General features: G+C 46.8%; 1 protein-coding gene across 13 annotated transcripts in view; it reads right to left on the bottom strand.

The window, feature by feature from the left end:
- The window catches only part of TRRAP (transformation/transcription domain associated protein), a 107,666-nt gene that overhangs the window by 7,781 nt on the left and 72,495 nt on the right, over positions 1 to 27,390 (bottom strand). For 7 of the 13 annotated variants that reach the window (XM_024745405.1, XM_024745411.1, XM_024745409.1 and 4 more), the window contains 16 exons: positions 26,979 to 27,266; positions 26,675 to 26,812; positions 25,872 to 25,984; positions 25,306 to 25,441; positions 21,679 to 21,870; positions 16,220 to 16,448; positions 15,345 to 15,610; positions 14,671 to 14,771; positions 13,172 to 13,373; positions 11,773 to 11,937; positions 10,268 to 10,358; positions 8,514 to 8,713; positions 7,462 to 7,723; positions 4,462 to 4,687; positions 3,408 to 3,625; positions 1,990 to 2,174 (listed from right to left, as the gene is read on the bottom strand). In XM_024745405.1, coding sequence (XP_024601173.1) covers positions 1,990 to 2,174; positions 3,408 to 3,625; positions 4,462 to 4,687; positions 7,462 to 7,723; positions 8,514 to 8,713; positions 10,268 to 10,358; positions 11,773 to 11,937; positions 13,172 to 13,373; positions 14,671 to 14,771; positions 15,345 to 15,610; positions 16,220 to 16,448; positions 21,679 to 21,870; positions 25,306 to 25,441; positions 25,872 to 25,984; positions 26,675 to 26,812; positions 26,979 to 27,266 — 3,012 coding nt within the window. Of the gene's footprint in view, positions 1 to 1,989; positions 2,175 to 3,407; positions 3,626 to 4,461; positions 4,688 to 7,461; positions 7,724 to 8,513; positions 8,714 to 10,267; positions 10,364 to 11,772; positions 11,938 to 13,171; positions 13,374 to 14,670; positions 14,772 to 15,344; positions 15,611 to 16,219; positions 16,449 to 21,678; positions 21,871 to 25,305; positions 25,442 to 25,871; positions 25,985 to 26,674; positions 26,813 to 26,978; positions 27,267 to 27,390 lie in introns of those variants that run through there. The other 6 variants (XM_024745412.1, XM_024745418.1, XM_024745414.1 and 3 more) reach the window with 5 other exon arrangements.

Raw genomic sequence — 27,390 nt, 5'->3', positions numbered from 1 at the left:
CTGTTAAGAATGTGGAGAAATTAGAACTCTCATATATTGCAGTCACTTTGGAAAACAGTTTGGCAGTTCATCAGAATGTTAAACATAAGAGTTACCACGTAACCCAGCAATTCTACTCCTAGGTATATACCCAAGAGAAATGAAAACACAGGCCCGCACAAAAACATGTACACAAATGCTCACAGCAGCATTAATCATAACAGTATAAACAAGCTAAAGTCTATCAACTCGTGAACAGATAAATTAAATGTGTTATATTTATACAAGGGAATAATCAGCAATAAAAAGAAACAAACTACTGACACATGCTACAACACAAATAACCTTGAGAACACGCTCAATGAAAGAAGCCAGACATTGAAGACCACATGTTGTATGATTCCGATCACATGATGCACCCAGAATAAGCAAATTCACAGAGACACAAAGATCTGTGGTCACCAGGGGTGGGGACAGAGAAGAATAGGGAGTGACTAGAACAGGTATGAAGTTTTTTTCGGGTGATGAAATGTTTTAAAGATAGATAGTGGTGATGACTAACTGTGAATACTGAAAACATTAAATTGTACTTTTTTTTTTTTTGCGGTACGCGGGCCTCTCACCGTTGTGGCCTCACAGCACAGGCTCCGAACGCGCAGGCCCAGCGGCCACGGCTCACGGGCCCAGCCGCTCCGTGGCATGTGGGATCTTCCCGGACTGGGGCACAAACCCATGTCCCCTGCATCGGCAGGTGGACTCTCAACCACTGCGCCACCAGGGAAGCCCCTAAATTGTACATCTTAAAGGGGAAATTTTATGGCATGTGAATAATATCCCAATTATAATACCCAAAGGTGTTATAAAAAACTGCAAGGGATGAAGCAGCAGAGTTAATAACAAAACAAACTAGGGGACAAAGACTAAGAAGAGGGAATCAAGCTGGGATTATTTGTATTGTCAGCATCTCCAGCTGGCCCAGCAGGACCCTAGCACTGTTTCTACACTGGACCAGTCATCAGCTCCATCTTTACAAAGCGATAGGGCATTCTGAGGTAGCCATGTATTTGCAGACAGGAGTTGATGGCTTTCACACTGTGAAAGGTACATGCAGCCTGAAGAATCCAATCCATTCATCTCCCACAAACACCCCAAAACTGCCCATGCTCCACAGAGGCCAAGCAGAACACAGGAATCCCACCTGCTTTACCGGCAAGAAGGTGGAGGCTTACACAAGACCCTGTGCCCTGAGCACTGCCGCAGTGGGTGAAACGAGCACCTGTGGGCTCCATCCTCCTAAACCAAGTCCTCTGGGACCCAGATTAATGTAGACCAGTCCCCGGGAGAACAGAGGCAAGTCACAGCTTCCAGCTCTGGGGTGTCTCTCCTAGAAACTGTGAGGCCCTCTCGGGAAACACAGGAAGGACGCCAGAGTCATCCAGAGAATGGCCCAAAGAGATGCCTTTTGGTGACGCAGACAATTCTGGATAAAACTTTCTCATCCAGGGGCCACTCCTGCCCTGCTATCCATCAAGGGCAGGAACCTGCAGATGGAGAGGGACCTTCGTCCACCTGACGGGTGCAGCCGAGAGCCGTCCAGGACTCGGCGGGGGGCACTGTGCTGCCACCCTAGGCGACAAAAGCAGCCGGCCCGACGTGTTGCAGGGTTCCCCACTTTGTGTATTTTAGAACGTACATGTGGTACAGAGACTGTGTGGTACCTTAAGGCCCTGCAGCAAACCAGACAAACGTGAACACTACGTGGGGAGACAGCCTCCCATCACCTAGACCTGGTTTGTTGGCCAAATGAACCTGCCATGAAGTTACTCTTAAAATTCTGATATCTGGGCCTCTCTGCAAGTGCAGGTAAAGGACTGTGAGGCTCTGCAAGGTTGAAATGTACCTCTCTGTCCTGTTACAACAAATGGTCTGCGGCAAACGCCCCTTCACCAAGGCCCACGGCCACTTCACCAGTCCAACTGGACCCCCTGCCCGGCCCCGGTGCCCCCGCACCTGGTGGCTGGCCTGCGTCCCGCGCGCCTGCACGGTGGCCAGGCGGTCATAGTAGCGGGAGATGGGGTTGTCGTGCTCGATGCCCTTCTTGGCACAGCGCTGCTTGTAGATCTCCACCAGGGAGAGTGAGGATGGGTTGTCCTCCACCAGGCGCATCTGCGGGGACACGGCCACCACGCGTGGGACTGAGGAGAGAGGGGAGAGACGGGCAGATGAGAGCAGGGCTCACAGGCCAGCACTGGGGCAGAGGCGCGGGCGAAGCCGGGAGAGCGCGGTCACACGGCGCGGTGGCCTCAGCCCACAGCCTGAGGCTCTGTCTAGCAGGGCCGGAGCCCAAGCCGCCCGTGACCTGCGTTTAAGGCACAGGTGACCAGGAAGGCCTCACTAGGCAACCTCACGAGAAGAACAAGGAGGCTGTGCCGCCAAGTGCTCTGGAGCTGAGCGGCGCAGCTCTGAGCCGAGTCTGCCAGCCTGCGGGGGGGCGGCAGGCACACGACGCCTCTGCCTTCTAATCGAGAGTTGATTCAGTCTAACGCCAGTTAAAGCTTGGCTACTGGCCCGTTGCCATGGCTTCAACCCATGAAGAAATTCCTACAGGACTCCAGGGGACGTACACAGACCACCACCTGGAGCTAACCAGGAGCTTGTTTCTTTGGAAGCAGCAAAGAACAACCAACTAGCACAGCTGGGACCAACACGGTAGATCACGTTACATTCATGTGAAAATGCACACAGCTTTCTATAGACCTGTTTTTTTTTTTTTTTTAAAATGTACTTCTTATTTTGGGGATGTTGAACTTAAGGGCAAGAGATTTTAGGTCAGAATAGGCTGGATCACAACTTAGCTAGCAGACAAAAGTTCCATACAGGACCAGATAATGTGCGTTGCAATGGGCTCCAAAACTGGGGATTAATGCTGAAGTGTAACAATAGCTCCCTCCTCTGGGTGGGATTACAGGCAGCTCATCTACACCCCTTACTACGGACTCACAATTCACCCACGACAACTCGGTTCTGGGAAGACCTCACTCAACGTTGCTGGTTGCTGCCTGCCTGAGATTTCTGTGGCCTGCCCGGGGCTCCTTGACTCCCAGGCAGCACCTCAGGCGGTGCCCACACACTGCAGGCTGTGTCCCGGAGCAGATCCGAGACTGCACTTAAAAACTGCCACATGCCGTGAGCACACGCCTTGCAACAAGCCCTCTGCTCGGCCGGGCATCGCCAGAGCCTGGGAAGATTCCTGGGGAAGTGAGGAGGGCTGTGTGCACGGGCCCAGGGGTGGAGGTGTCCCCTCCCTCCAGGTGCAGGGCGCCTGCAGGCACCAGCCCTCAGCCTACCGCCTGCCCCCACCTGGCGGGCTTAGAGACTCGCAGTTGCTGACGCAGGCGGCACAGGCTGCCCCTGGGCCGTGCTGGTACCTGTGAAGAATAAGTGCCTCTTGGTGGTTTCCTTCCTCTTTTCCAAGCAGGGGTTGAGCAGGCGGAGCAGCTGCAGCACGCGCTCCTCCCTCCGCGACTCCGTCAGGCAGGCGTCGTTCATGACCAGGTACGGGTAGATCTTTCCGTTGTGCCCGCGGATGTACAGCCTCCTGGCTGCCGTGTTGTGCTTCTGCACAATCTCCACCCGGGGCATAAACCTGCCGGGAGGAGTGGACAATCAGACACCAACGCCCCGAGCCGCAACTTCCAAGCCTTTCCTTTGAGAAGAAAATGGAGCTCTACAGAAGCGGCTGTCAGAACCGTCCTGGAAAACAGACTGTACGACAGTGGCGGCTTGTCATTTACACCCCACCTCACTGCGACAAGGTAGTCGTGCCACAGTATCGGAGGGAAAACGAGAGGAGGAAGAGAAGGCGAAGCTGGAAGTTTCAAACAGGCACGCCGAGGGTCCAGCCTCAGCAGCCAGAGACGGGCGCTAACCGGCCCAGAGGAGTCCAGCAGCCACGACGGCACGGGCCCCACTGGCTGGCGCTGGGGCAGAGGACCAGGTGCCCGAGGAGCGAGCGTGGGCCTAAGCACACTGACGGCAGGAGGGGGAGGGGGCGGCCAGGACGGGTCAGGTTTGGAGGAAACACCTGACCATTAAGGGTCGCCCCTTCACAGCTCACTTTACATTTTAAATGAGATGCAACTTGCTTCGCTCTGGTAAATTTGACCATTGTCTGATTCTTTTGAATCCTGTGCTTTGAGTTTACAGAAGACTGCGAAACTATACTTTGTCAAGTTCCATGGGGATTCAGAAAGGGTTCTTTTGAGAGCAAACACAAGCTTGGCTCAAACAAGACACTGAACCCAGTGGTTAGACCAGACCCTTTAAAGGTACTCATATACTAGAGCAACACTGTGTCCTCTCCCGTTTCGGGGGAAGGAGTGCAGAGAGGAGGGAATTACAGTGTGACCCGCTGGCCAGGTCTGCCTGGGGGGTCTGCTGGGGAAGGTTTTGGTGATCCCGGGCCAGGTCAGGCTCACTCACCGAGCGATCTTGATGTAGTAATGTGTCGGCTTTGGCATCAGAAATTCCCCAGGAATTTCTACCTCAGCTGTCTGTGCTGAGAAATTGCTCAAAAACCGGCACTTTTCTTCTATGAGGAAGAATTTTGGAAGTTGCTTGGTTTTAGCCTCCAGAATTTTGATCCACTTTTTCAGTTTAGAAATAAGATTATGAAGCTTCATGGAACCTGGAACACTGAAGTCAAAATCTGCAAAATAAAATGATTAGAAACATTTTTAGTCATTTGGGCTATTTCTAATTCACTACAAAAACCACAGCTCAAGCACCTCCCAGGTAGGAAACAGACACATCTCACGTTGAGTCTGCAGCAAAGCACTGTAAGTCACGGGACGGATATAAATAGCATGGACCCTCAAGGATTAAGTTAAACAAGGTAGCACGCGTTAAGGCCCTCAGCACAGCACGCGGCTACTCCAGCAGTTCTAATCATCACGCCCACACGTGACCTCAATTGTGTACAGGGTCATCAGTTTTATGAAAGTCAATGTACTTTTTTAAAAAAATTACATTATTTATTTATTTTTGGCTGCGTTGGGTCTTCGTTGCTGCACACAGGCTTTCTCTAGTTGCGGCAAGCGGGGGCTACTCTTCGTTGCAGTGCACGTCGCAGTGCACGGGTTTCTCATTGCGGTGGCTTCTCTTGTGGTGGAGCATGGGCTCCAGACGCATGGGCGTCAGTAGTTGTGGCACACAGGCTCAGTAGTTGTGGCGCACGGGCTTAGTTGCTCCGCGGCATGTGGGATCTTCCTGGACCAGGGCTCAAACCCGTGTCCCCTGCATTGGCAGGTGGATTCTTAACCACTGTGCCACCAGGGAAGCCCCTGAAAGTCAATGCACTTTTATTGTGTGGGGTTTTTTTCACAGCATTTCTCTGGTTTCCCTTTAACTCTAGCATGACTTCACACAAGCGGGTGGCTGGAGAGGTCCCCCTGCACCAACACGAGGAGGCAGGTTTCCACCCAGGCTCCCCAGCAGAGGCCACCCAGCCAGGACGCAGGCAGCTGCACACAGGGGCTGCTCCTTCTCAGCTCTGGATCAGGAAGGTGTTACCAAGCTCAGGCCTAACATTCATGTAATGTATTTTTTTTTTTTTTTTTTTTGCGGTACGCGGGCCTCTCACCGTTGTGGCCTCTCCCGTTGCGGAGCACAGGCTCCGGACACGTAGGCTCAGCAGCCATGGCTCACGGGCCCAGCCGCTCCACAGCATGTGGGATCTTCCCGGACCGGGGCACGAACCTGTGTCCCCTGCATCGGCAGGCGGACTCTCAACCACTGCGCCACCAGGGAAGCCCCATGTAATGGATTTTTGTTTGTTACTTTTCGTTAACTTTTATTTTGAAATGAATATAGATTCACAGGAGTGCAAAGAAATGTACAGGGAGGGCCACACACCCCTTTCCGAAACCAAGGCATTGGCACAACCCCCAGGGCTGATTCAGATATGTGTCCTGTGTGTGCGCGCGTGCACGTGTGTCTCCGTGAGATGCCGTGTGGGGAGCGCCGAACCAGCACCGTGACCAAGATGCTCACCGTCCATCACCAAGGACGCCCGAAGCCTCTCAGAGCCACAGCCACCTCCCCCCCGCATCCCTGACGCCTGGCTACCACTACTCTGGCCTCCATCTTGATTATTACGCTATCTCACAAGTGTCTCATAATTAAGCAGCGTGCAGCAGGAATCCTTTTGAGGCTGGCTTTCTGCATCCAGCGTAATGTCTTTGAGGTCCACCTAAGCTGCTGTTAACTCCTCTTTATGTGCTTTACATGAGTATGGAAATACCACACGTTGTGTATCCATTCTCCTTAGAGGGGCATTTGGGTGGACTTCAGTTTGGAGCTATTACAAATAAAGCGGCTGTCAACACTTGGGTATAAGTTTTTGCTTGTAAATAAGTCTTCTCTGGGATAAATTTAATGTACTGTTTTGAACTCCCTTCTACCTCCTTAAAGACTTGGAGCTAGTAGCCAATGCACGCAGTGTTGCTGGAGATGGAGGAACAACTCTCCTCCACTTTCTAGCCCAGGACACAGTGCTAAAACCCAGAGACGGTCCTCCCTGGGGGCACATGACGAGAGGCGTTGGACAGCTCTTGATTTAAGTATCTGAAACTCGCTACACGTTGTGGTTGGTCAGAGCCTCATAGATGTCCTTCTTTCAAGTTTCAGTGTTTGTCATTTTTTTCGCATCAGAATCCGGATGATTTGTTCCACTTCTAATTCTCTATTTCAGACCACATTTGATTTAATGATCTGGACATTTTAAAATAAAGATACACTAAATATCACTTCTTTTAAGTAATATATGATGGTTTCCATGAAACTTTCATCTCAGACTCTTCCTTTTTCAGAGGATGACAGACCACACAAGCACGAGCTCCAGGGGATGCAGCTGTGCCTGTGTGTACACTGGGGGGACGAGGGTCCCTACGACAGATGAGGATTTGGGCTGAGGGAGACTGGACCGTTCACCTCAGATCATGCAGAAAGAGGTGGGGCTCCTGTGGGTCTGGGGAAATGCATGAGCCTGAACTGGGGACAGGATTAGAAACACAACCTCCTTATCATCTTGCCACCAGAATCCACTACAGGTCTGAACCTTACCTGTCACCTCAGGCCCTGCACCGTTGGGTCTTACTGCCTCACCTTACCCTGTTGCGTTTTCCCATGAAAACCAAGCAGAATAAGGGACGGGGGAGCAGAAGCAGGTCTGTCCTAAAACCCTGTGTCTAACCTGACAGGGAGCCCGGTGCTCTGGCCCTGAAACCTTGACCTTTCACAGGAGGGAAGGACGTGCAGTCCCAGGCGGGGAATGTCAGTTTCCTTGTGATCCAGTCTGTATTTTAAACACAGTCTAACCAGCTCGCCCGGTACTGTGCTCATGAAAACGAATGGATGTGGTTAACTTAGATGCTAAGACGGAGGAAAAACGTTGAGTGGGAGCTCCCTTGGATCAGGACTCACCGGTTGTGAACTGGCCCTTCAGCTTCTGGAAGACAGGGTCCTGCGCGGTGGCCTGTGCGCGCCGGGCCAGGGACTCGGAGGCCGCGCTGGAGAACATGGTCGAGACGTTGGACACGTTCTCCAGACCCACCCCGAACGTGCTCACCAGCTTCTTGACGAAGTTGAGAGTATGGGGCGTAATCTTGGCATCTGACACTGCTCCGCTTTTCTCAAATGCAACAGAATAGCACTTCGCCAGGCCCTGCTGGAGCTGCCTGAGAACCTGGGGGAAAGAGACCCGAGGCAGTTCGCACAACAGAGCTCTCCATTCAAGCAACCCACCCACCAACCAAACAGCACCTGCCCCACCCACCCGGCCCCACCACTGACAAAGCTCTTCTCGGCACCTGGCGCACAGCAGGCGTCAGCACCAGACTGTGCGGAACCAGGGGTCTGCCCAGACACTCATGCCACGAGCTGTGTTCTTAACAATGAGAAGCAACTGTCCTGAACATTTAAAGAAAAAAAAAAAAAAAGACCCAAGACCCCACTTTTTGCATCATACACATACCTTTCTGTTGAGCAACCAAGGAAAAAAACCTATTTTCAGATCACTTCAGTGTACTCTGTACACACACAAAATAACACGGTACTAACGAGGGGGCTTGTGGCCGCCCAGACAAATATCTGGGCAACAAAGCCTGATTATTCTATCACCGCCACTAAGGTTGTGGCCTGAGAACCAGCTCCCAGCTCCTGAGCCCTGCCCACACCACCGCTGCTCCCTGGTCAGTGGTGGCATTTCAGTGATTAAGCTCATACATGCGAACAAAATAAGCATTTTAAGGCCAGAAGTGGCTTTCTCAATCTCATCTTCTTTTGAAGTCTTCTGCTTCCAATATTAAGGCAGCGCTAGCGTGCAGACATGAAATATTTGCTGTTCCACCGTTCAATCCAACAACAAACATACACACAACCAGGCAGGTAGTCTCAAGACAACACGGCCATGAAAGCATTCCAAACGATCCATCCCCTCCGCAGGATGCCAGCACCCCCGAGACCACATCACCTACCTCCTCGTGCCAGTTTTCCCGGAACCAGACCATCTGATCGACGATGCCTTCCAGGGAAGACAGCAGGGTCGGGTGCAGCTCCCGCTGCATGTGCATGATTCGGCTGCAGCGCCACATGGGGGCCGTGGCTCTTATGGGCCCTGGATCTGATGCAGAATGGGACTGGTTACCCACTGAACTTGGCTGCTGCTGTCCAGAATCTGAGAGCAACACACACAACGCCAATGTCAGCGCCAAACTGACCGATGGGAGAGTCGGTGCTCTAAGGACCCACCGGCCAAAGGAACGCTGGTTCCTGCCGGCGTGGGACACATCCCGGGGCGCTTCCCAGGGGCTGTGTGGGAGGCGCCCTGGCTCTAAGGAGAGGGCACTGCGGAGAGCGCAGCCCCTACAACTGGGCTTCCAGTGGTTCCAGAAGGCGCATGTGTTGAGAGAGAAAGCAGGTATGGCAGCACGTAACTGGTGGGTCTGGGTGAGGGTGTGCAGGCTTCACTGGACTCTCTAACTTCAGTGGAAGTCTGAGCATTTTTTTAAATGTCTGGCAGAACATTTCAAAATTCATTCCTTGTATTACAGCTCAGAGAATCTAGAAGTAGTTAACAAGTCAGCCTACATGTTTTCATCTAGGTAAGCCAAAACACATGTATAAAATGCCATCTTTGAAAAATACAGTCACTCGGGCTTCCCTGGGGGTGCAGTGGTTAAGAATCCACCTGCCAATGCAGAGGACACGCGTTTGAGCCCTGGTCCGGGAAGATCCCACATGCCACGGAGCCCGTGCGCCACAACTACTGAGCCTGTGCTCTAGAGACCGCGAGCCACAACTACTGAAGCCCACATGCCTAGAGCCCGTGTTCCGCAACAAGAGAAGCACTGCAATGAGAAGACTGCACACTGCAAAGAAGAGTAGCCCCCACTCGCCGCAACTAGAGAAGGCCCACACGTAGCAATGAAGACCCAAGGCAGCCAAAAATAAATAAATAAATAAATTTTTAAAAAAAGAAATATGTTGTAGAACCCCCTTTGCTCATTCTTTTAGCTTCAGCTCTCTTAGAATAAAAAAATCTTAACTTTCAAATGACCAAAACACGAATCTACCCAGGTACCCAGGAGGTTGGAGCTAGCACGCTGTGCAGTCCTCACCCACCCCGCGCAGGACCAGGAGATGCTGCCACTGTCCAGTGGATGGAGTCACCTTCCTAGCCAGACTCTGGCCTCGCAGCATAAATGTCTACATATTAAAAACGTGGTAAAGCAAGTAAACGTGGTGTTTACAAAGCAGCATGCTTAGTGGGTAACTGAAACCATTAAATTATTTCTTTACGCGCCAGAGCTATTCAATATAGATTAAAAACCTCTATTTCGAGTACGTTTTTACATTTGGTGAGATTGATTTCTATGCTGATTCCCTGACAGCTGAAGATATTCCTTATAACATCGTAACTGACATTTATAATGTTTACCAGGATGCATTTATAACTAATGAGGCAAGTTCAACTTTATAATTATCTATACCTCAAAATTTCATATATTTTTTTCTATTTAGGGATCGAATCACTCAGGTAGATGAACACCCTATTACGCTGCGGCGAAGGAGAACCAGAAACTTCACTGGGAGATCAGGTTTTATCTTCCAGACCCACTGTCCTCTCAGGGACTAAACACAAGACCAGCCCACATGCTGGAAAGGAGCTGCAAGCGAGCATGTGTCCGCGGCAGTGGGGACCTGGCCACTGCACCCCCCGGAGACGTACCGCTCTTGTAGCGCTCCCGCTGCTCTATCTTCAGGGTCAGGTACAGGGTCCGGATGGGAAAGTAGACGGCTTGGGGATACACTCGTCCAACCTGCTCTGAGACAGTCAATCATGAGTGGGATGCTGGCCTGCACTTGGCCACACCACCGACCTAATACACACGAGGCCGGATTAAACAGCAAGTCAAACATCTAGTTTAGCTTTAAAATATCCAAGAAAGAGCAATGTGGTGTATTTCATCAGTTCTGCCCCAGGACTACTGATGACAGAGGGAAACCACACTTTCATTTGACTCAGTTAATATGAGGATGACAAACACTCAAGTCCCTGGATCTCACTCGGGCAAATGACAGTAAACACAAAATGACACCAGTCTTTATTCACCGGGAACTGTGAGCTGATTCTAACTGACAACAAGGCTCACTAGCGAGTAACTTTACTCTGCATAACTGCAGGAAGGAGGAGACTGAACTTTTGCTCTTTAAGGTAAGACATGCCGGTTTTACCAAATTGGGGTTATATGGCTCCTTCAAAAGGGCTGAGCAGACATTACCCAGCTCTGCCACAGGGTGGCTGGCTAACGTCCATTAAGAGATATTCAATGAATGACAATACCAAATAAAGGGAGTCTACACCTTGACAGATCAACTCCAGGCGAAGTAACAGTCAGTACCCAGGAACATAGCTGCAAGCTCTCAAGGGAAAAATAAAACCACTTCTGGGTACCGCGCAGATGACGCACCACATGTGAAGAACAGACAGAACGATGAACAAGTAGCATGTCCCCAAATGCTTGGTGACGACGCTGTTCACGTGTGAAAATTATATATATGACTGTAATTTTATAAGCAGCAGCACAGTCAAAGGCACTCGATCCCAGACTGACTGTATCCAAATCTCTATTGTTCAGGCCCTTCCCCTCTCGGCCTTTTTGCAGGAGAGGGACAATCTGGAGCCACTCTCAAAATAAGGGTAATGAAAGCCCTTCTACAGGACCCCGGGCCCCAGTCTGTCCGACTCCCCAAGCCCACCCAGTGCACACAACTTGCAGCCTCGACAGCTGCGGCTAAACAACTAACTGTACAAAGGGCAATAAATACCACAACTGGGCTGAGTTTTCTTTCGAAGGGAAGCTCTGAAGAGCAACTAGCACACGATGGGATTTCAGCCATAAAGTATCAACCAGATACACACTCACTGTGAGTAACTCTGAGTACTCACCAGTGACCTTATACTTTAAGAGAATGTTTATTTTACGTGTATCTTATGTGGCAACACGTTCAAGGAAAGAAATGGCCATTTTAATACTGTAACTCTAGCAGATTATTCCACGCCAACCCTGATATACTCTTCAGTCACTTTCAATTGTGCTTTTTATCAAGTGATACCTAATTGTGTACATCTTCCCATCTCTCTTTGAGCATGCGCATTTCCTTTCTGGAAAAAAAAAAGGATGTGAGATGAAGACAATTTTTTTGTGATCAAAGATGCCTTGCTATTCCCACCTGGCTAATCAGGTTCAAAAGCAGCTTTCCCTCGGAGCCAACCAGACAGGTGAGCAGCTGTGGGATCCAGGCCAGCCACTGGATGGGTGGCACACCGATGCAGTACTTGTCGACGGCATCTGCCAAAGTATTTTTGTCATCATCAAAACTCAAGAGCCACAGCACCTAAGACAGAAGGGAAAATTCTAGAGTTGAATGAAAATTCTAAGGCTCTGATCAAGTGACCTTTCCTCCCACATTAAAATACCACATAGAGTAACTTCACTGGCATTGTGGGAAAATATCTATAAAAGGCCCAACAATATTGCTAAACCTAAACGTAAATCTTATAAATAAAACTGAAAATTTAAATATAGCTTTCATCCAGACTTAGCTTTAATGCCCACTAGTAACTGACCCAGTCGGCTGACTAGTGGTGGCCAGTGTGACCCCAAGGGGTTTCAGCCTGCTACTCCACACTTGCAATCTCCCCAGAACAAAATGGGCTTCTGCTAAAGATCCCAGGTGACAACCACCCTAGTATCAGGTAGGCCCCGTGTTGGCAGCCTGGTGTCCAGGGACGTCTGAAACAATTAACATCTAAAAATAAGCAAACCTGGAGTCAAGACAGTGAGGTGGTTTCCTGGTGTGACTACAGTCAGTCTGTTTCTATAGTCGGCTTTAACTACTAGGTGCTGACGTTCAATCCAAATTTTGATGTTAAATCAAGGAATTCTAAAAACTCCTAACCTTTAATGGATAAAACATAAAAGCAGAACTTATTCTTAAGTTTCTGCAAGAATGGAGTCTGGGTTGTATTGATGTGTTTCCCGAGAGGGCTGAGAAGGCTCAATACTGGGGAGGACACTTGGGCTCAAGCGGCCCCCCATTGGGCCCAGGTCAATACCAGCCTTGTGCCCGGCACTGTACTGGGGGTCCCGCGGATGACACTGCAGGTGACTGAGACCTCACCCTGCAGTGTGTGCAGAAACCAGGGGATTCAACGTCACCTGTGACTAGAGCTGACCGGCTCCGTGACTGTGTGCATGGTCCCTGCAGGTGAGAGATCAGAATCTAACAGGAGTCTAGCAGGTAAGCTCTCTGGGCAGACCCCTCAGCAGTCTGCAGGAATCTTTGTCCAATGTGAGGTCCCACAGCAAACACTGGACTTGAGTCCTAAGACCTAGACTCTAGGTTCAGTTTTGCTGCTTAGAAGTCCTTTGACTCCAAGTATGTCCAGGCCTCCATTTTTCAGCTTGAAGTAGAACTGTGGACTATACTTCAAAAGGTGAGGGGAAATGAGAGGTAAGGCATGAAGAAATGCCTCATGCCCAGCACAGATCAGTAAGTTGCTGAATTTTCATCTAAACTTAAAGGCTACCGGGTGGTCTTTGGTCAAAGCTAATTCTTTCAGTCTCACCTTGGCTAAGTATTTTCTTGATTTGCTCTCATTCTGATGCCGGCACGCATGCAGGTAACAGGTAATGGCAGACACTCCAAGATGCAGCTGCCGCTCCTTCACAAAGATGTTTTCCAGGTAATCGCCCCACATGGCCCAAGCTTTCACCAGCACATCATGCATCTGCACAGCTGCAGAAAAGGCTTTGTTTGCTTCCTCAGACCTGTGAAGACACAAAATCAAAACAAATTTTTTTAGGTGAACATCATTTAGCATGAAATCAGCCATTTTAAAGTGAATAGTTCCATGGCATTTGGTACCTTTAAAATGTTGTGCAACTGCCACCTCTATGTAGGCCACAAACATTTTCATCACCCCAGAAAACCCCGACCCATGAAGCAGTCACTCTCCATGCCCCCAACCTCCAGCCCCGGTGACCACTGACCTGCTTTCTGTCTCTATGGATTTATCTACTCTGCACATTTTTTATTAATGGAATCACACATTGTGATTTTTTTGTCTGGATTCTTTCAATCGGCATTGTGTTTCTGAGGTCCATCCACGCTATAGTACATGTTAACACTTCATTCCTCTTTATGCTGAATAATATTCCAATGTCTGTACACACCACATCTTGTTTATCCATTCACTTGAGTTGTTTCGATATTCTGACTATATAGTAAACAGTATAGTATACTGTTTACTATAGTAAACTGTTTAGTATAGTAACAGTATAGTATACTATGGTAAACAGTGCTGCTGTGAACCTTCACGAACAACTACCCGCTTGAGTTCCTGTTTTCAACACTTTTGGGTAAATACCTAGGAGTGGAATTGCTGGGCCATATGATACTTTTTTGTTTAGTTTTTTGAGGACCTGCCATACTGTTTTCCAGTTGACTGACCCCTGCTCTAAAGCAAGAATCATCTCCATAAAAGCAATCAACTCTGGGGGCTTCCCTCGTGGCACAGTGGTTAGGAATCCGCCTGCCCATGCAGGGGACACGGGTTCGAGCCCTGGTCTAGGAGGATCCCACATGCCTGTGCACCTAGAGCCTGTGCTGCGCAACAAGAGGCCACCACAATGAGAAGCCCACGCACCACGATGAAGAGTAGCCCCTGCTTTTCGCAAATAGAGAAAAACCCACACACAGCAACAAAGACCCAATGCAGACCAAAATAAATGAAATAAAATAAATTTATTAAAAAAAAAAGGAATCAACTCTGTTCCAAAATGGCATGCTGAGAAACTGGGGCAACGAATCCATGTAATCAGCAGTTCTCTGTTCAAGCAATTCATGTTTAAAAAGTTTCCTAAGTACTGCACTCAAGCTGGCCCGTCAATTTGCTGCAAGTTATTACCCTCCTAGAGGTGCAATATTTGAAATATCATCCCTGACAACTGTCACTAAGTCATATCAATTTCTAGCTTGATCTTCACATTGGCTTCAAATTATAAATAACTATTTAAATAATCTGATGAGTCTTTCTCTTACCCTCCACCTATATAACATACATACTTGTTGATCTGAGCCAAGAACATTCCCTTCAGTGCATAAAATTCAGCCGTCATCTCTTTCGTGAAGTATTTTAAGTTTGTAGATTCAATAACTTCAAGGCCCTGTTTATTAAAAACAGAAAAAAAGTTCTTGAATTTTCTAGACAATAATATAAAAACCTCATTAAAATACTGATCTATGTAGCAACTCCGAAAGGTCATTGACAAATATACTTTAAATTGACAACAGGCTTGCCCACCATGAATATTTGCTGACTAACAAGTAGTATTCAAACTCCATCACTAAATGCAAATTCAGTTCTAGACACCATAATGGTATTATTTTCTCCAAAGCTTTACCATATCTAGTCAGTTTCATTGTTTTTATTAATATTCCTCTGAACATAGCCCAAATCTACCATATACCCTCATAGTTCTGCAGTTTTTAATTTTCTTTCCGTAACTACATTAACCAAGTAGAATAGAGACCATCACATATAATTCATTCAAATACTCAAGCGGCTTCCTGTCCCTTTCTTGTTTTGGCAGGACTGTTCCCCAAGACCAGAGCTGTGTTTGTAAAGTTCTAGCCTCTTTCCCTGTTGTCGGGACCAGGCGTTTCCACATGGACCCTTCATTCCTCCCCAGACCTCCTGGGCGTGGGCGGGCAGGCACGGGGTCCGGCTGGCACTCTACCTGCATACACTCGTTCTTCCCCATGACGCCTGCCAGTTGCAGGTAGCATTTGACTTGCTGCCGAATCTTCTGGAAGCAATCCACGATAGGGACGGTTGGTATAGTATGAATACGACTTAATATATCCAGAGCTACGTTGACCAGTCCCTGTTTTCGGGCAATTTTTCCATACTGGATGATTGCTGAAGCCGATGCGTGAACCCCAAGCATAGCATTGTTTGAACTTGGATCATGCTGAGAACTATTCTCATAGGCAGTTACAATAGCTAGAGAGCAAAGAATTGAGTTTTCAGTCCATGTCAAACATTTTTCAAAGTGTTCCACAATAAGGCTTAAATAAAAAATGAAAAACAAACACATATGGCTTATGCAATGGGAAGCTCTGTGATAAACCCTCATTACTTTTCCTCGTATTCTGTATCAAAAGGAAGATCTAAGAAGCACTAACTCTTGAGTTGGGTGTTAACCGTCTTGGCTGACGAAACCATGAAGGTCGCTCTGAACAAACAGATGCCTGGCAGGTTGAGGGGAAGAGCAGAGGGGACCAGGGAAGGCGAAAGAGGCTACACGCTGCCACCTGAGCGCAGCTCTTCCTCAGGGGGCTTCAAAACACAGAGGGCCACAACCCAGGCTGTGATCCCACTGGCCTGCGCCCCTGGTGCAACAGTGTCCAGCAGCACGTCTGTTTTAGCTGGAAAAAGGGAACAGGTAGGGGGAAATTCTTCCCATCTTTCACCACCTTCATCTTTACCCTGTCATAACAACCACCATCTACCATGCCAAAAAAGAGAAAATCCAGTAAAAGAAAAAAAAACAAAAACAACAAAACATAACCAAGACATGAAACCAGAACAGTGGGGTGTCTGGAAAATTACATGATGAATGCATGCCGGACCAGGTAGGTTTACCCTGGTAATGATGCTGCCGCCACATGAAGACGCTGCTCCAGTGGGACAAATCGTCAGACACGATGGGCAGCCGGTTCCTCCAGGTCTTCACCACTGTCTTCATGTCATGCAGGCTGTTGTTCCTTCCCAGGTTGGTGGGCTGTAAGCCTGCGTTAATTTGAGCGGCTTCCTGAAGTTCAATGATTTGCTGGGCTGCCTAAAAGGGACCAGCGTAAGAGATTCCACAGTGAGCAGTAAGATTGAAGGAGGATAACAAACCAAAGTCAGTCAGGAATCCTCATTGTGAAGAGCTCACGATTCAATTACCAAAGGAAGCGCTGCGCCTCAGATGCCACGTTTAACTTACTCCATACCTCAAACGCTACTCTCGTGGTCCCTGTCCCCATCCCCCATTTTAACACCTTTGCTCTGTGGCTGCTGTGACACTGGGGCCTGGAGAACACCGACTCCCCCCGCCCCCCCATAACTATCCTTTTCCTGTTCCCTTTGCCACCAGCTAAGTGTGGCTCTTTGTCTACCGACGCCTAAGACCAGAACAGCCTGGTCCCCCTGCCCTCAAGCTTTACTTCCATGAACATTTGAAGCCCGGAGCCACGTCAAGCATCTCAGAAGACGGTTCTAATGATCTCTTTGGGCTGATACATGCATTTTCATCACATCCCTATAAATCTGTCCAGGTCACTACCCTTTAAACCCCAGATGTGTTGCTGGCTCCAAATTTATGGTGCCCTCTCCTTACGGGGAGGCCTTGGCCACAATTCCGAGCCTATTCAAACTCTACCTGTCAAGCTTCACCTTCTGCTCTCCCACAGGGATTTTTCCCTTCTCTAAATCCTTGTATTTATTTTCTGTCCTACCACATGGCACTGAATCATAGACTCCCTCTTAAAATTTTGCTTCTTATGGCTATGTCACCTCCCTCCAGCCTAATTCTCTTTGGAGGCAGAAAGTTTTAAATTGTTTGAATCCCCAAACACAGCACCAAGTTCAGTACTCAGTATCCTTCTGTTTCATCTTAATTTTAAAAATTTAGGAATTTATGCTTTCCATCTATACTTCATTACATTTAAGTTTAATTCATTACATTCCGGTTTCTGAAACCTTTATCTCATCCTTCCACCAAAAGCTTACCGAAAATAGAACAATGGGATATTTGTTTTATAACAGCTTTACTGAGGTATAATTGAAACATCATCGAAATCACCTTTTAAAGTGTACAGTTCAGTAGTTTTTAGGACAAATCTTCCTCAACTTACCATGGGGTTATGTTCCAATAAACTCATCCTAAGTGGAAAATACCTGAAGTTGAGAATGCATTTAACACACCCAACCTACCAGACATCCTAGCTTAGCCCAGCCAACTTGAATGTGCTTTCAAACATTTACACTCTCTAACCCAAAGTCTATTTAATACTAAAGTGTTGACTTTCTCTTATAATTTAGTAACAACTGTACTGAGAGTGAAAAACAGAACGGTTGTATGGGTTCAGAATAGCTGTAAGCATGTGCTGTTGACCCTCGTGACTGCATGGCCGACCAGGAGCTGAAGCTTGGTGCCACTACCCAGCACCACGTGAGTATCATACCACATACGCTGGCCTGGTCAAAATTCAGTGTTCAAAGTATGGTTTCTACTGAATACAGATTGTATATATATGTTTTTTCATACCATCATAAAGTCAAAAAATTGTTTCACACCATCATAAAGTCAAAAAATTGTAACTCAGCGACCATGTATATTTTTCCTAGAGCTATATGACCATCAACCCTATCTAGTTACAGAAAGAAGCCCCCAGGTAGCCTCTCTCCACTCTTCCTCCCCTAGAAGGTGACAACCACTAATCTACTGTTTATCTCTATGGACTTGTCTATTCTAGACATTTCATATAAATGGAATCATACAACACGTGGCCTTCTGTCTTGCTTCCTCACCTAGCATACTTTCAAGGCTTACCCACGCTGTAACACATACTGGTGCTTCATTCCTTTCTACTGCTGAGTAATACTCCATTGCATGAATACCATTTTAATTTACTCATTCATCAGCTGATGGTCATTTGGAGTATTTCCACATTTTGACTATTATGACTATTAACACTATAGACATTTGTGTGCGGGTTTTTGTGGACATAAGTTTTAAGTTCTCTTGGGTTTACACCTATGAGTGGAATTGTTGAGCCTATGGTAATTCCATGTTTAATATTTTGAGAAACTGTCAGACTGTTTCCAAAGAGCAAGCACTATTTTACCATCCTACAAGCAACATATGAGGATTCCATTTTTCTCCACATCCTCACCGATACTTGCTATTACCTTTTTCATTCTAGCTATGCTAATGTGTATAAAGTGGTATCTCACTGTGGTTATGATTTGCGTTTGCCTAATGACTAATGATGTTGAGCATTTTTTTCATGTGCTTACAGGTCAGATAAAACTTTTTCAAATATTCCTGAACTGGGCTTCCCTGGCGGTGCAGTGGTTGGGAGTCCGCCTGCCGATGCAGGGGACGCAGGTTCGTGCCCCGGTCCGGGAAGATTCCACATGCCGTGGAGCAGCTGGGCCCGTGAGCCATGGCCACTGAGCCTGCGCGTCCGCAGCCTGTGCTCCGCAACGGGGGAGGCCACGATAGTGAGAGGTCCACGTACCGCAAAAAAAAAAAAAAAAATTCCTGAACTACTTCTATTAAGTCTGCAGTCTTTGTAGAATGTAACCACTAGAGTCTCTGCTCAGTTAGCTTACTGGTCAGCAAATGATTAGACAGAGATTTCCGTAAAGACCTGAAATGATAAGGCTCTGTGCGCCTTTTGCAGCATGCCCTCATCCCTCAGTCAAGCAATCTTCAATTCTGCCTCAGCCTTTACTTCCCACTTATACAGAGCCCCAAGGTCAGCCAGAGGTGAAAGCTTAGGATCTTCTCAAGTCTCTCCTGAGCATGTGTGCACAGGATGTATGTGTATGTGGTCTTCTAGATTCCCAGGAATACGTTAAAGCTTTTCACAATATATAAAGACATCTCATTCTCTAATCTTCCCTTTCCTGGGACTGGTGTTGCTACCTCAGGCAGCTGTGATATTAAACAACTGCCAGGGACTATTTTTGACAAACGCTCTCACATATGACTTTCTCCACTGAGCGAGCTCTGAGTCAGGTCAAATAGAGACAAACCCTGTGAATAGGGTTTTTCTAGGAGCTGTAGTGCTGGTTAAACAGTGCCAGCATTCTGGGGCTGGGTTCTTTTTTGGGGGGGGGTCTCTAAATCTGTACTGTCTTCCACTGGTGGCTGCTAGGCTGGTTTTCACAGCTACTATGGTTGGAAGCCGTTGGCTTTCAAGGCAGAGCTGGGGAGAGGGGTAATGGGAACAGGACAGTTAAATGCCACAAACCTTGCTATTCTTACTGAAATACAGCTTTTTTCTTAAATGCTCCCTGGATTACTGCAAATCTTTAAATTTCAGAGTTGTGAAAGGTTGGTTTTAACAATTTCCCCCGTTGTGCCCATTGCTGCTATGAAGAAGTAAAACTTCAGAGGCCCTTATGCTGCTCTTCTGGACAACATGACAGCAGAGTCACTCCCTCTGCAACAGCGCTCAGACTCTGTGTTTCTTCCTGACTAGTGGCTGATCCAGGAGCCCAGTACTGGTGTTTTCAGTAGGCCAAAGGGGTAGACGCACCATCTAAAATCCCTATCATAAGTCTGGGGTCCTGGAGTCAGTTAGACAGGAATGTTGCTGTGCAAAAGCACCAAAACTTTTCCCCTCAGTGATTTTTTTGAGGGGTGGTAGTTGAGGAGGAGGGGGGACAGACACAAGCTGTAGTTCGAAATACATTATTTTATAACTTATTAAAACATGATAAATATTTCAAAAAATTAGGCATTGTTTTAACGTTTATACGTTTCGAAAAAAGGTACTTACATTTTTTAAAAATAAACACTTCTCTGAGCTCATCCTTTCTACCTCCTCAAACTCCTCAGACCCTAAAATTAATAGTTACTGAATGATCAAACTGAATCGTTTCCATAAAATCATTCTTATGTCTTTGTTTTCTATAAGATTTCTCAGCTATGCTGGTTGATAGTGCTACTTGGGGGAGGAAGTCATCTCTCTAAATGCAGTCAGCTTTATAACCAAACTAATCAACAAATAACTGAGTATCAACCGTGACCACAGCAGTGGAAGAGAAACTGCCTTTAATTTCACTTCCAAAATTCCTGAATCAAGATTGTCTGAAATACTGCATTTTATATTCTGTACTTTGAATATATAACCACACAATAATTTCTATTTATTCACAACTGTGTTATTCATAGTAATACTTAGTCATTCATCCATAATAATACTCAGTCATTCTCAATATTTCTTGCATTGGCAACTTTTTCCTATGTTCATGCGATAACTTTTTTCCTAACAGCTACGACATGCAACCCATCTTTGCACTTTTAGAGGATGTGGAAGAAAAAGTCCACTTTAAATAAAGGCTTTAGAATATCTTAATAACCTAGATTAGAGATGTTATATACCTGCAAAATAACACTACCTTAGTGCACACCTTGAGAAAAAGCCAAAAATAATAGATACAAAAAGGAAAAATATCAAAACAAAGCGATTAATTGCTTCAATGAACTTGTGGTTCACTATGACAATGACAAAATAATCTAAGTATATTAATAAATAACTATATCATTTAAAAAATCTATAAAAAACTACACTATAAAAATCAACATAGCAGTTTAAGTCTCAAAACTACTCTTTCAAGAGGAAAAAAGTATGACCATTCTGCCTATAGTTTTACTCATTCAATAACACTGGGAGCTGCTCCATGCCAGGTGCCAGATAAAAGAAGCCAAGAGCTGACCCAGCCCTTCGTGTGTGTGTGTGTGTGTGTGTGTGTGTGTGTGTGTGTGCGTGCGCGCACTGGGGCTGGGAGGATGGGAAGAAGCATGTTCCATGGAGAAGGGCAGTGTGCACAAGGCGCCGTGGGGAGAGACCCTTTAGATCTGAGCCACTGAATGGTGGCTAGTGTGGCTGAACAAATTGTCAGAAATGGTGAAGACGATATACAAAGGAAGAAGCCAAGGCACAGCCTATTTCACCGCAGTCTTAAGAGTCTCAAGAGGAGGAGAGACCTTTTCAGACTGAACAGTGGCATCACACTGATGGTGGTACAGTGGGCATTAAAGAATATTCCTAAAGCAAAAATGAAAATCATCAAGATCACTCCTGTGGGACGGCTTCTGTCACTTAAATCCCTTGGAAGCACCAAAAATGAGACGCAACATTTTAGTCCTCTCCATTTTGACTCTGGCCTTCCTTTCACCGAGGATGAGTTTAAATGGGAAACGACAAGTGGAAGGAGTTTCCTCTCCCGTCCAGCTCAGCTTATGGACCTAAGCCTGGACAGGAGGAGCTCTGCTATGAGGGACCCACCTGGAGAAGAGGTGTGTGCACGTGGGACACCACATGGGGCAGCCGCCGCCACTCGCGGATGGCCAAGCTGCTGGCCATTTCCACCAGGCGCTCGATGAAGCTGAGCTGCTGCTCCTCAGGGTGGCAGATAGCCAGGTATCCACGGTACATGTTGACCTTCCACGCCATCTCCTTTGGACAACTTACTTCTACCTGGTTATGGAAGAATATCACATAGGAAACAATGGGTATACTTCCTCTCAGTGGGAAGAGTCAGAAAGTAAAGTCAATTTTTTGGTAGCCAGTTTGCAAAGCAATAAACAGAAATTAAGCTATAAATAGATACTCATTTTCTTTAGAGACGTCATCATGCTTTAGATTTTTTCTGGACACTCTCCTTTGCCGAATACCAATGAGTGGCCAATCTCTCTATCTATGGAGGTGCCACAGACTCCTTGCTTTAAGGTCACTAGTAGTTCCAGAAAGGGGAAACCGATCAACACCATTATGACGGACCAGATGAATAACGTACAAAGTCAGCCAGTGAATTTTCAAAGGATTAAATATGTGCTCATCTCCTCTCTGAGAAATATCAGTATAATTTTGAATTGTTTCCAATTCACACTGTTATCCTGGGAAACTAATCTAACTTGTTCCTCATTATATAAGGAAGCTGAAGGCAGCGATTCAGGCTTATAAGAATATGAGTGAACATTCATAAATTTTACTGTCATTTAAAAGCCGCACTTTATTATCTACTATAAACTTTCCCCCAGATTTCTCATATCTTGGTTATCAGTTCTGATGAAGTGGACAGAGCCCAGAGCCATCACGTTTCCTCCCACTGGCCCTAAGCCCAGGTAGAGGATCCAGGTGTGCCCAGGAAAGCACCTGTGTTTGCCCACCACTTTCTAAAGAAGGCATTAGAACTCATTGCATTTTATCAGCCTTTTACAGAGCATTTTTAAAAATGTAAATTAAAAAATTAAACTCTTTTCAAAAATAATCTCTTTGTGTATAAAAAAAATGAAAGAATATAGAGATATTCTTAAAAGAATTTTATAGGACTTGCTGTAACAAGATCAATGAGACATTCATTGTGAAGCACCTTTGGGAAGTAACCATAGAAATTACACACGTCCTAGTCCCATGCTGCTCTCTGTACAAACGATGTAAGAGCAGTGATGGTAATAATAATGCGCTGACATAACACCTGGCCTTGTTTTCTGACATCTGACTTTTTCACAGCAGAGTCACATCGATGGCCCCTCTTAGTTCTCAGTAATCCGGTGATAAAGAAATTCAGGGAGACAACCTTGTAAACACATCTGCTTCCTACATGATCCTCTAAAATTACACCTAAAATCTTACATTTTCTGGACTTAAACACTATTTAAGACAGACTTTTGTCAATCACACCTGCCCTCTGTAACATTAAGAACAAAGGCCTGTCTTCTAATTTCTCCTCCACTGAAAAAAATTACCCCATTTATTAAATCAAACCAAGAAATGAACTACTACAAGCAGCCCCATAATCGCAAGACCCAGGAGGAAAAAGAAAGGTAATTTGATTTTTTTTCTTTTAAATACTGGTAAATGAGTAAATAAGTTAGTACTATCAAGACCATTTGGAATTAATTTACTGCAGATTACCCAGAGTGCTTATTAATATACTTTGAGCCTTTTCTAACCAGTAAGTGCTTTAAAATTTTGGGAAAGTGATCAAGAATTTGTGAAAGAAGAAGTTCATTTGTCAGACCTATGGACCGTATGATACTGCCCATATCCTGCTAAGTGAAACCTTGGAAAGGAGAAAAAGAAACCATTAGAGTGAGCTATAAATACTTATTTATAATATAAATATTTTTACACCGAGATAAAATAAAGGAGAATGTTTATCAGAATAAAGAACAATCAACTGTAAATGCAACCTGTCAGCAAAATATTTATTTCTGTTTACCTACATAAGTGATTGGTTATTTCTCAGAGTAACACCAGCTCCCTATATCAGGTGAGCCATTTCCCAGGTCCCATCCTGAGAGCCCAGACCCTGGGCTCTGTAGCCACTCTGGAGTTAACAGCTTGTGACTACTTCAGTTCTTCGATCTTTTGCATTTTGTTTAAAAGCAGCAGAAGTAACAAAATAAGCATGGTATCCACAATACAAGTTAAAATTTTAGGTTAATCCTTTCAAACAAAGTGGCCTATAATTTCAATGTGCTTTTGAATCTCCATACTAAGGAAGGAGAATCATTGGTGTGACTGTAAATAAACCCTTACTAGGTAAAGGGGGAAGGTGAGAACAGGACAATAGTGTAAACCCCTAAACCCCATAACACTGACACCACATAGAAAAGGTCAAAAACCGAGGAGCAGCAGCAAAGAAAAGGGGCCAAGGGAGAAAATCACAGAAGGGTACAGATGCAGGAAAAAACAAAGAGCAACAAGAATAGCTGCTTTCACAGACCACTCAAGGCTTCGATGATGGTGATGATGGTGGTGACAGTGATGATGACGATGATGACGATGACGACGACGACGACGACGTGGGGTTCAGACAACACAGCTGCACTGTCTGACACCATAACTTCTGATGCCCTGACACAGGCTTCCCAGTGTGAGAAAGGAAACTGTACCTCTGTGCCTGCTCTCCCGTCATGCACCGAACTCCTCTGGACGGAGTTTAATTTTTGAAAATGCAGCGCTCAACCACATTGACGGCTGTGCCTGCTCTCCCGTCATGCACCGAACTCCTCTGGACGGAGTTTAATTTTTGAAAATGCAGCGCTCAACCACATTACCGGCTGTGCCTGCTCTCCCGTCTTGCACCGAACTCCTCTGGACGGAGTTTAATTTTTGAAAATGCAGCGCTCAACCACATTACCGGCTGTGCCTGCTCTCCCGTCTTGCACCGAACTCCTCTGGACGGAGTTTAATTTTTGAAAATGCAGCGCTCAACCACATTACCGGCTGTGCCTGCTCTCCCGTCTTGCACCGAACTCCTCTGGACGGAGTTTAATTTTTGAAAATGCAGCGCTCAACCACATTACCGGCTGTGCCTGCTCTCCCGTCTTGCACCGAACTCCTCTGGACGGAGTTTAATTTTTGAAAATGCAGCGCTCAACCACATTGACGGCTCACGTTCACTTACACCGCACAATTACCACTTCCGTAACGCAAGACATGCTTTGAACGTGATACTGTTTTCATGTAACAAACTTACTAACAGCAGCTACTGTGCCAGGCCCTGGGCTTGTACAATTCACCTTTGCTGTACTCACTGCTGCAGAGCTTCTGCCAAACCAAGTCCACCTGTACAATTGCCTCTGTTTTTCCAAATTTCTCCAGACATTACTGTTTTCTCAGAGAATCCAAGGTCTCCACCTGATACTTTTTGTAAGTAACTCAATAATGAACTAATACTTAAGTTATAATTTAACTCAAACTCAGGAAAGATGTTCGTGATAACCCAAAATAACTCTTGCTTTCCAAGCGCTCTCTTTCATCTGTCAAAATGCCCAGCTTGCTGTGAGTGAAGGGAAACCTCCAGAGACTCACAGCTTTGGCAACAGGGCCCCACTCAGCTGTGGAGACTGTGACCTGAGCATGGACGAGTCACGGGGTGGGCAGGGAGGGGTGGGGTCTCACCTGCACCAGCGCCTCCTTCATGGCGGTCCAGTTGGACACCCGCCAAGCACACTCCAGGACCAGGTAAGGGTTAATGTGACCTTTGGACTGGCCGTACTCCGTCAAGGCTTCCCACTGGTTCAGCTCCTTGGAGCACCTAGAGACCAGGGATCCAGGGCCAAAGCTCAGTGACCACACCCACAGATGGGATTTTAAGTCACTTCCATTCCACCGAAAGGAAAAAGTGTTTCCCCCAAACAGAGAAGGGTGGGCTTCTGCGGGATGCTGAGGTGCCCCAGGGCAGTAAACTATGCGTGCCCCTGGAGCAGCAAGAACCGCAGCCCCTGCAGCACAGAGCTCAGAGCTCCGGAGCCTGTGGAGAGCAGGAGTCATTCACTGTTTCTCCAACACACTCTCAATTACTCAAGACTTTAAAAGCTATTTATAGGTTTTTGTTTGTTCTTTTCTTCACGGGGCCATAAAGAAAGCAGCAAAGTTCCCTCTTAAAAACACTCATTATGAGAAAATTTCAGAGATTCTCACTGGTTTCCTTAACTGATTCTTGAACACGTCACTGTTCAGCTTACCGAATCCAGTGGTCCTCCCAAAGCTGGTATTCCGGGAAAATAGCAGGGGAGGCATTACTCCTCTCATGTTCTTTCTTGGCTTTATCCATTGCCTTTTCATATGATTCTTGTGCCTAAAAAAGTTAAACTGCTTTCAAACTGCGGTTTAACTAGAAACTTTTACATGGCCATTGCTCAATTATTTAGGGCAAGTTGCATCACAGACCCAGGGGTGTCTCGCTGCTCTTCTCTAAGGTCACCCAACACCCAGAATTCTCCATTCAGAGAATAGAAGAGAGTGGAGGAGAAGGCGCACAATTCCCCACATACAACGGAAGGAGCGGGAGGGAGACTGCCCAGACCCTGCGTTCATTTTCCCATCCGTCAGATATGAGAGCAGGGGCCACAGCCCGTGCCTCTGCCTCTGGAGTTTCTGTGGCTCAGTGTCCTACACGCGGCTGCGACCATACCTGCGACAGTGACCCACACTACAGTGAAAGGACAGGCACGAGGATTAAAATCTCACACTGATCACAATCTACCTACTACTTCCAACAGGATCAATGACTGTAGATAAGAAGCATCCACATTAGCAACTAGCAGTAATGAGTCAGGACTGAGCTTTAAAAGTGTTCACGTCACATACGTATGTTTCTCTGAAATTGAGACTTTAATCTAAGAGTCTTTATGTGGATAAACAAATGCTTCAAAGAAAACAGTAAATATCTTATTTAGACACGAACTGACTGGAGGACATACTGAAGAACCACTATAAACGCCTTTCACCACCCATGCGACCTGGACGTCCCGCCCGACGGCACTACCTGCTCGAAGAACCCGTGCTGCTCATAGGCGATGGCCGTCGCTGTCTCCGAGTACTTGCAACGCTTCTGCCACAAGCCCGCCCACATGTCTTCCTCTTGTAACAGAGAGTAAAGCTCAGCGAGGGAATCCAGAATCTCCTGAAACACAGGTCCCAGTTTCTGAGTGCTCATGACAACTGCCTTCCCCCTGCCCCAACAAAGCAACTTCACGGTACCTAATTTAAAATCACTGGGGAGATGTTTGCTGGGACCACGAAGTCACCAGCAAGGAAGACGTGACCAGCAAAGCAAGGCGGGGCCTCACCTGCTGAGGCGGAGTGATGCTCTCCTGCTCATAAAACTCGGTCGTTTGCTTGGGCTTAATCTGCAGGCTCAGCCCTTTCTCAAAGGCCTGGTGCTCGAGCATCAAGGTGGAGCGGAACCAGAGGTTGTGGGTCTTCCCCAGGTACTTGAGCACGCAGGGCCGGATGGGGATGGGAGGGACACACTGGGACATGGCCTCCACAAAGCAGTTGAGAGCGCTGGGCTGGCAGTCCCGCTGCACCTGGTGGCTGCCGCTGCACAGGAATGGGCTGATCTCGCCCGCCAGAGCCTGAAACCCAAGAGCAGGTTGACCTGGGTCTCGTGCAAAAATCAGCCCGTCTTTACTCTCTCACTCAGCATCTGGGATATTTTTGATAATTCACTCTTGGAGAATACTAGTTTCCTCAGCCTTT

Source organism: Neophocaena asiaeorientalis, unplaced genomic scaffold (genome assembly GCF_003031525.2).
Source record: "Neophocaena asiaeorientalis asiaeorientalis breed wild unplaced genomic scaffold, Neophocaena_asiaeorientalis_V1.1 scaffold461, whole genome shotgun sequence".
In the NCBI taxonomy this organism is placed as follows: Eukaryota; Metazoa; Chordata; class Mammalia; order Artiodactyla; family Phocoenidae; genus Neophocaena; species Neophocaena asiaeorientalis.
Note: the sequence above shows the minus strand (reverse complement) of the source record. Positions and strands in the feature narration are given on the sequence as shown.